This window comes from Belonocnema kinseyi, chromosome 8, assembly GCF_010883055.1.
Source record: "Belonocnema kinseyi isolate 2016_QV_RU_SX_M_011 chromosome 8, B_treatae_v1, whole genome shotgun sequence".
Taxonomy (NCBI): domain Eukaryota; kingdom Metazoa; phylum Arthropoda; class Insecta; order Hymenoptera; family Cynipidae; genus Belonocnema; species Belonocnema kinseyi.
In genome coordinates, this window is record NC_046664.1 from 81,034,288 (window position 1) to 81,044,280 (window position 9,993).

At 21.8% G+C, this 9,993-nt stretch overlaps 1 protein-coding gene across 5 annotated transcripts in view; it reads left to right on the forward strand.

Annotated features, from left to right (window-relative positions):
- The window catches only part of LOC117179096 (lysine-specific demethylase 8-like), a 41,196-nt gene that overhangs the window by 5,239 nt on the left and 25,964 nt on the right, over positions 1 to 9,993 (forward strand). The window contains exon 2 of one of the 5 annotated variants that reach the window (XM_033370751.1): positions 4,648 to 5,083. The exons of 1 other annotated variant lie outside the window; for it this stretch is intronic. In XM_033370751.1, the coding sequence (XP_033226642.1) occupies positions 4,663 to 5,083 (421 nt within the window). In that variant the 5' untranslated portion in view covers positions 4,648 to 4,662. Of the gene's footprint in view, positions 1 to 4,647; positions 5,084 to 5,243; positions 5,357 to 9,993 lie in introns of those variants that run through there. 3 more of the 5 variants (XM_033370748.1, XM_033370747.1, XM_033370750.1) reach the window with 3 other exon arrangements.

Sequence of the window (9,993 nt, forward strand, 5' to 3'; positions counted from 1 at the left end):
CGCAAAAATTTTGAAGTTTTTACAAAGTTCTCCGATAGATTAAAAAAGTTTCACAAAGACTTCAATGATTTTCGAAAGATTAAAAATATTTCACAAACATTTCAACGATTTTCCAAAGATTTCAAATATTTTGCAAAGATTTTTAATATTGCACAAAGATTTGAATGATTTTCCAACGATTTCAAGAGTTTCCCAAATATTTCAAAACAATTTTAATTTTTCTGAATATTTCAGAAAGATTATAATCATTTTACAAAGATTTCAAACATTTATTTATCCAAAATTTCACAAATATTTCAATAATTTCACAAATATTATGAAAGATTTTTTCAAATATTTCGGGCAGATTAAGAAGATTTCACAAATATTATCAAACCTTTTTTAAATATTTCGCAAAGATTTGAGATTGATTTTTAAAAGTGCATTAAGATTAAATTGAATATCCAAAGGATTTCACAAATATTTCAATAATTTCAGAAATAATATAAGATATTTAAAAAATATTATAAATATTTCGCAAAGATTTCGGTTAAACTTCAAAGATTTCAGAAAGACTTCAATGATTTCAATATATTTACAAATATTACCAAAAATTTTAAAATATCTTAAATATTTTGAAAATATTTCCAAAGCTTTCCAAAATATTTTTATGGATTCATAAGGATTTCAAAGGTTAAAAATATTTCAGACAGATTAAAAAGATTTCAATTATTTCACAAAAATTTCAGATAGATTTCAAAGAATACACAAAGATTTTTATAATTTCAAAAGTATCATCAAATGTTTCAAATATTTAGCAAAGATTTTTAAGAATTTCACAATTATTTTGATACTATCCTAAATATTTCAAACATTTCGCAAAGATTTAAAATATATTTCAAAGATAGCACAAAGGTTTCAATGATTTCCCAAAGATTTCAATAATTTCACAAATATTACAAAATATTTCAAAAACGTTAAAATTTGTCCGAATATTTCAGAAAGATTATAATGATTTTACATAAAAATTTGAAATCCTTCGCTAGGATCTTAGACAGATTAAAAAGATTCCACTAAAATTTTAATGATTTACCAAAAATTTCACAAATATTATCAAACCATTTAAAAATATTTTGAATATTTCGCAAACGTTCCCAAAGCTTTGAGATAGATTTTCAAAAGTGCACTAAGATTTCAATGATTTACAAAAGATTTCACAAATATTTCAATAATTTCACAAATAATATCAGATATTTGAAAATATTTTTAATATTTCCCAAAGATTTCACAAAGATTTCAAATATTTCGCAAAAATTTCGAATAGACTTAAAATATTTGACAAAGACTTCAATGATTTTAATATATTCACAAATATTACCAAAATATTTTTAATATTTCGCAAAGATTTCCAACGATTTCAAATATCTCGCAAAAATTTTAGATAGATTTAAAAGTTTTATTATTTGACAAAAATTTCAAATAGATTTCAAAGAGGAAACAAAGATTTCAAAAATTTCACAAGTATCATCAAATATTTAAGAAATATTTCAAATACTTCGCAAAGATTTAAAAAAAAAATAAATGAATAGTTTCACAAATAATATTAGATATTTTAAAGATTTTTCAAAGATTTCGGATAGACTTCAAGGATTTCAATATATTCACAAATATTACCAAAACAATTTTTAAATATCTTAAATATTTTGAAAATATTTCCAAAAGATTTAAATGAATTTATAAGTATTTCACAAGTATCATCAAATATTTAAGAAATATTTCGCAAAGATTTCCAAAGATTTCACAAAGATTTCTCAATGATTTCAAGAGTTTCAAAAATATTACAAAAATATTTTACAAATATTATCAAACATTTTTTTAATATTTAGAATATTGCGCGAAGATTTCCAAAGATTTAAGATAGATTTTCAAAAGTGCACTAAGATTTCAATGATTTCCAAAAGACTTCACAAATATTTCAATAATTTCACAAATAATATCAGATATTTGAAAAATATTTTAAATATTTCGCACATATTTCACAGAGATTTAAAATATGTCGCAAACATTTCAGATAGATTAAAAAGATTTCAATTATTTCTCAAAAATTTCAGATAGATTTCAAAGAGTAAAAAAAGATTTCAATAATTTCACAAATAATATCGGATATTTTTTAAATTTCGCAAAGATTTCGGATGGACTTAAAAGATTTACAAAGACTTCAATGATTTCAATATATTCCAAAATTTTATCAAAAAATTTTAAAATATCTTAAATATTTCGTGAAGATTTTAAATATTTTGCAAAGATTACAGATAAATTTAAAAGATTTCAATTATTTTACAAACATTTCAGATAGATTTCAAAGAGTACATAAAGATTTAAATAATTTCACAAGTGTAATCGAATATTTAAGAAATATTTCAAATACTTCGTAAAGATTTCACAAAAATATGAATAGTTTCACAAATAATATCAGATATTTGAAAAATATTTTAAAGATTTCGGATAGACTTAAAAGATTTCTCAAAAATTTTGGATTGACTCAAAATATTTCATAAAGACTTTAATGATTTCAATATATTCACAAATATTACCAAACAATTTTAAAATATCTTAAATATTTTGCAAAGATTTTAGATAAATTTGAAAGATTTCAATTGTTTCACAAAAATTTTGGATAGTTTTAGAAGAGTACACAAAGATTTCAATAATTTCACAAGTATTATTAAATATTTAAACTATATGTCAAATACTTCGTGAAGATTTCACAAAAATATTAATAATTTCACAAATAATATCAGATATTTAAAAAACGTTTTTAATATTTCGCAAAGATTTCGGATAGACTTAAAGATTTCACAAAGATTTGAATGATTTCAATATAGTCACAAATATTACCAAACAATTTTTCAATATCTGAAATATTTTGAAAAGATTTCCAAAGATATCAAAAAGATTTAAATGAATTTATAAGAATTTCAAAAATTAAAAATATTTCCCAAAGATTTCAGATAGATTTCAAAGAATACATAAAGATTTCAATAATTTCACAAATAATATCAGATATTTGAAAAATATTTTTAATATTTAAAGATTTCGGATAGATTTAAAGGATTTCACAAAGACTTCAATGATTTCAATATATTCACAAATATTACCAAACAATTTTAAAATATTTTTAATATTTTAAAAAGACTTGAGATAAATTTAAAAGATTTCAATTGTTTCACAAAAATTTTAGATGGATTAAAAAGAGTACACAAAGATTTCAATAATTTCACAAGTATTATCAAATATTTCATAAATATTTCAAATACTTCGGAAAGGTTTCACAAAAATATAGATGATTTCACAAAGAATATCAGATATTTGAAAAATATTTTAAATATTTCGCAAAGATATGAAAAATTTCGCAAAGATTTCACAAAGATTTCAATGATTTCAATATATTCACAAATATTACCAAACAATTTTAAAATATTTTTAATATTTTAAAAACATTTGAGATAAATTTAAAAGATTTCAATTGTTTCACAAAAATTTCAGGTAGATTTCAAAGAGTAAACAAAGATTTCAATAATTTTACAAGTATCATCAAGTATTTTATAAATATTTCAAATACTTCGTAATGATTTCACAGAAATATCAATAATTTCAAAAAAATATATCAGATATTTGAAAAATATTTTAAAGATTTCGCAAAGATTTCGGATAGACTCAAAATATTTCACAAAGACTTCAATGATTTCAATATATTCACAAATATTACCAAACAATTTTAAAACATCTTAAATATTTCGCAAAGATTTCGCAAAGATTTGAGATAAATTTAAAAGACTTCAATTGTTTCACAAAAATGTTAGATAGATTTAAAAGAATACACCAAGATTTTAATAATTTCACAAGTATTATCAAATATTTAAACAACATGTCAAATTCTTCGTGAAGATTTCACAAAAATATTAATAATTTCACAAATAATATTAGATATTTGAAAAATGTTTTTAATATTTCGCAAAGATTTCGGATAGACTTAAAGATTTCACAAAGATTTGAATGATTTCAATATAGTCACAAATATTACCAAACAATTTTTCAATATCTGAAATATTTTGAAAAGATTTCCAAACATATCAAAAAGATTTAAATGAATTTATAAGAATTTAAAAAATTAAAAATATTTCCCAAAGATTTCAGATAGATTTCAAAGAGTACATAAAGATTTCAATAATTTCACAAATAATATCAGATATTTGAAAAATATTTTTAATATTTAAAGATTTCGAATAGACTTAAAGGATTTCACAAAGACTTCAATCATTTCAATATATTTACAAATATTATAAAAAAAATGTTAAATATTTTGAAAATAATTGCAAAGATATCTAAAAGATTTCAATGAATTCATAAGGATTTCACAAGTATCATCAAATATTTAAAAAATATTTCAAGTACTTCGTAAAGATTTCCAAAGATTTCACAAATATTTCATTAATTTCACAAATATTTCATTAATTTCACAAATATTACAAAATATTTCTAAATATTTAAGAAAGACCTAAGTATATCCATTTTTTTAATACTTCTAATAAAAAGATTGGTAAATTGGCACTGTGATCGCTGCAATTATTATTATCAATTTACCGACAAGAAACTTTTTATTTGCAGGTAATCAAGAAGATCATGTGCACAGTAATGTACATAATTATTTTAATCTTAATCACTTTTTTTGCTCTACTGGCAAGGATTCTATACATAATTTCCAAAAATGGAGAACCCGCAATGAGAAAACGTGAAAAACCTGTTAAAACGATAATCGTACTGGGTTCCGGTGGACATACCACCGAAATTTTGCGTATCGTCAAGCACTTGAATTTCGATCTCTACTCGCCAAGAATTTACATTCACGCTCGAACTGATAATCTCAGCCGAGAAAAAGTCAAGGAACTCGAGTTCGATAACAAAGACTATAAAATCATTTCCATTTCTCGTAGTCGAGAAGTTCGACAATCTTATTTTTCTGCAATCCGGAGCACAATTAGCGCCACGCTAAATTGTCTTCCAATCGCATGGACTGAAAATCCAGATCTGATTTTATGCAATGGTCCTGGAACTTGCGTGCCAATTTGCATAATCGCGTTTCTCTTCAAAGTCTGCCTTATTTCGGAGGTCAAAACTCTTTTTGTTGAGAGCTACTGTCGAGTCAAAAGTCTTTCACTTTCTGGCAAAATATTGTATTTTATTGCTGATCAGGTTATTGTCCAGTGGCCTCACTTGAGCAAACCTTTTTATCAGAGGACTCTTTATGTGTGATTAAAAGACTTTTTTTGCAGAAAAGGGAATCGTTTTTTTTTCTTGCGCCTGATAATTTTATTTTGTAAGCAAAATAAAAAATTTTATGACCTTATATCAATTAAGAAAAGAAAAAAATCGAATCCAAAATGTTGAATTTTTAAACTAAAAATTTTTAACTAAAGAAGATCAATTATTAAAAACAAATAAAATAGTTACATTTCCAGTTGTAAAAATTTATTTTTAACGGACAAAAAATGAATTTGTAACAGAATGGTTAAATTACAACCACAGAAGTAATTTTTTTTTTTTTCGATAAAAGGATGTGTTTTCAGCCACAAAAATGTATTTTTACAAGAAAAAAAAATTTAATTAACCAACCAGTTGAATTTTTAACCGAAAAGATTAGTTTTCAACCCAAAAAGACAACAAAATACATGCATTTTCAATAAAAGAGTTGAATTTTTAACCAAAAAAGATTTTTTCAGTCAATAAAGAAAAAAAAAAGGTTGAATTTTTAAACCGAAAAAACGAATTTTCAACTAAAGAAGATAAATTATGAAGCAAAAATGGAACACTTACATTTCCAGTTGCAAAATTAATTTATAGCTGAATAAAAACGATTTTTTAACCAAATAATTCAATCCACAACCAAAGAAATTAATTTTTTTACTTAAATGAAAAATTTGTTGCCACAAAAATGTATTTTTAACAAAAATATGTTAACCAAACAGTTGAATTGTCAAAATAAAATGTTAATTTCCCGCAAGAAAGTTGAGTTTTCAACCCAAAGATATGAAAATTTAAGTAAAAAGTTTAATTTTCAAGACCGAAATATGAATTTTTTAACAAAATAATCGAATTTTCAACCCAAAAAGACCAGTTTGCCATTAAATAAATAAATTTTTAACTAAGGAAGATAAATTATCAAGCAAAAATCGAATAATTACATTTGTAGTTGTAAACTTATTTTTAAATAAAAAAAAAGAATTTTCAACAGAATAGTTAAATTTACAATCGAAAAGATTAATTTTCTACCCAATAAGACAAATTTTGAATAAAATACATAAATTTTTATCAAAATTGTTGATTTTTTAACCAAAAAGATTAATTTTCAACACCAAAATATGAGTTTTCCACTGAAGTATTTGAATTTTTACACTGAAAAAATAAATTTTTAACTAAACAAGATCAATTATCAAAAATAAATAGAATAGTTACATTTTCAGTTGAAAAATTTATTCTTAACGGAATAAATACGAATTTTCAACACAATAGTTCAATCGATTTCAAATTTTATAACCTTATATCAATTAAGAAAAAAAATCTAATCCAAAATGCAGAATTTTTAAGATAAAAGGATGAATTTCCTGCAAAAAAGTTGATTTTCAAGACCAAAATATGAATTTTCTACCAAAATAATCGAATTTTCTAATCAAAAATACAACTCGTATTTTTGGGTAGAAAAGTTTATTTTTATAACAAAAAAGTAAGTTTAGAAATAAAAATAATAATTTATATGAAAAAAGATGAATTTTCTATCAAAAGATGAATTTTTAATCCAAAAGAATGAATTTTCTATCCAAAATGACGAATTATCAAGAAAAAAGTTGAATTTTCAACCCAAAAAGACGAGTTTTCCACCAAATAAATAAATTTCCAACTAAAGAAGATAAATTATCAAACAAAAATCGAATAGTTACATTTGCAGTTGAAAAACTTATCTTTACCTCAGAAAAGAAAAGAATTTATAACAGAATATTTAAATTTACAACCGAAAAGATTAATTTTCTACTCAATAAGACAAATTTTGAATAAATACATGAATTTTCAAAAAAAGAATTGAATTTTTAACCAAGAAAGATTTTACAGTCAATAAGAAAAAATATCTCATCAAAAATGTTAAATTTTCAACCCAAAGCTATTAATTTATAATCCAAAAAAGTCTTTTTTTCCATAAAAAGACCATTTTTTAATAAAAAAGATAAATTTTCAACTAAAATACCTCAATTTTCAATCTGAAAGAATATTTTTTCATTAAAAGGCATGAATTTTCACCTAAACCAAAAAAATTACATTTTTAGATAGGACAATTAATTTATAACGATATCGTTAAATTCTTATCCAAAAAAATTAATATTTAGCCAAATACTTCAATTTTTAACCCAAAAAATATTGTCTCATAAAAAAGACCATTTTTTTAATAAAATACGTGAATTTTCACATAAAAAAAAAAGAATGATGATTCATCAACCCAAAGAAGATAAATTATAAAGCAAAAATAGAATAGTAAACTTTGCAGTTAAAAAGTTTATTTTTATACCAAAAAAGGTAGACTTTAGAAATAAAAATAAATAATTTACAAGAAAAAAATATGACTTTTCTACCAAAAGATGAATTTTTAATGCAAAAGAATGAATTTTCTATCCAAAATAATGAATTTTCTTTTAAAAATGACGAATTATCAATAGAAAAATGTGAATTTTCAACTTAAAAGACAAGTTTTCCAACATAATAAATTAATTTAAAACTAAACAAGATAAAATAATGTATTTTCAACCACAACAATGTATTTTTTACAAATATCTTTTTACCAAACAGTTCAATTTTCAATCAAAAAGATTATTTTTGATCCAATAAGACACATTTTGAATAAAATACATTAATTTTTATCAAAAACGTTGAATTTTCAAACCAAAAAGATGATTTTTCCGCAAAAAAGTTGAGTTTTCAACCCAAAGCTATTAATTTATAATCCAAAAGTCTTTTTTTTCATAAAAAGACAATTTTTTAATAAAAGTGATAAATTTTCACCAAAAATACTTCAATTTTTAACCCAAAAAATATTTTTTCATAAAAAAGACAATTTTTTGATAAAATATATAAATTTTCAGCTAAAACAAAAAACATTTCAACCAAAAAAAGAGCAGTTTAATTCTCACCCAAAGAATTGAATTTTTAACCAAAAAAGATTTTTCAGTCAATAAAAAAAAATATCCCATCAAAGATATTGAATTTTCTAGCCAAAAAGATGAAGTTCCTGAAAAAAAGTTGAGTTTTCCCCTAAAAATATCAATTTTTAATAGAAAAATTTAATTTTCAACACCAAAATATACATTTTCTACCAAAGTAATTGAATTTTTAATCCAAAAGGCCAGTTTTCCACAAAAAATAGGCGATTTTTCAACCCAAAAATACGAGTTGTTCAAAAATTTATTTTTATTTCAAAACAAACGAATTTCCAACAGAATAGTTGAATCTTCAACAAAAAAGATAGACTTTACAAATTAAAATAAATAATTTACAAGAAAAAAAAAAACTTTTCTACCAAAAGATGAATTTTTAATCCAAAAGAATGAATTTTCTATACAAAATAAGGAATTTTTGATCCAAAAGAATGAATTTTCTTTCCAAAATAATGAATTGTCAACAAAAAAAGTTGAATTTTCAACTTAAAAAGACAAGTTTTCCAACAAAATAAATGAATTGAATTTTAAACTAAAGAAGATAAATTATCAAACAAAAATCGAATAGTTACATATTTTGAATAAAATACATCAATAATTTTTAAGCAAATAATCGAATTTTCTATCCAAAAAGAGGAATTTTCAACAAACTAAGATGAATTTTTGACAAAATAGTCGAATTTACTAATAAAAATAAATAATTTAGAATAAAAAAGATGAGTTTTGTTTTAAAACTTGATTAATTTTTAATCCAAAAGAATTAATTTTCTCTCCAAAATGACGAATATTTTTTTTAAAAAGTTGAATATTCAACAAAAAAGGTGGTTTTTTGATAAAATAGTTGAATTTTTAACAAAACAGTAGAATTTTTAACAAACAGAGAATTATTCTGTACCCCAAATAGAATAGTAGACTTTTCAATGAAAAAGAAATAACTTTTTACGAAAAAAAATTACTTTTTAACCAAAAAGATGCATTTCTAATCCAAAATAATAAATTGTCTATCCAAAATGACGAATTTTTCAACAAAAAGGGTTGATTTTTGATAAAATAGTAGAATTTTCTAATAAAAATAAATAATTTACAATAAAAAAGATGAGTTTTATTTAAAATTGGATTAATTTTTAATCCAAAAGAATTAATTTTCTATCCAAAATGACGAATTTTTCAACAAAAAGGGTTGATTTTTGATTAAATAGTAGAATTTTCTAATAAAAATAAATAATTTACAATAAAAAAGATGAGTTTTATTTAAAAGTGGATTAATTTTTAATCCAAAAGAATTAATTTTCTATCCAAGATGACGAATTTTTCAACAAAAAGGGTTGATTTTTGATAAAATAATAGAATTTTCTAAAAAAATAAATAATTTACAATAAAAAAGATGAGTTTTATTTAAAATTTGATTAATTTTTAATCCAAAAGAATTAATTTTCTCTCCAAAATGACGAATATTTTTTTTAAAAAGTTGAATATTCAACAAAAAAGGTGGTTTTTTGATAAAATAGTTGAATTTTTAACAAAACAGTAGAATTTTTAACAAACAGAGAAATATTCTGTACCCCAAATAGAATAGTAGACTTTTCAATGAAAAATAAATAACTTTTTACGAAAAAAAAATACTTTTTAACCAAAAAGATGCATTTCTAATAAAAAAAAAAAAAATTTCTATCCAAAATGACGAATTTTTCAACAAAAAGGGTTGATTTTTGATAAAATAGTAGAATTTTCTAATAAAAATAAATAATTTACAATA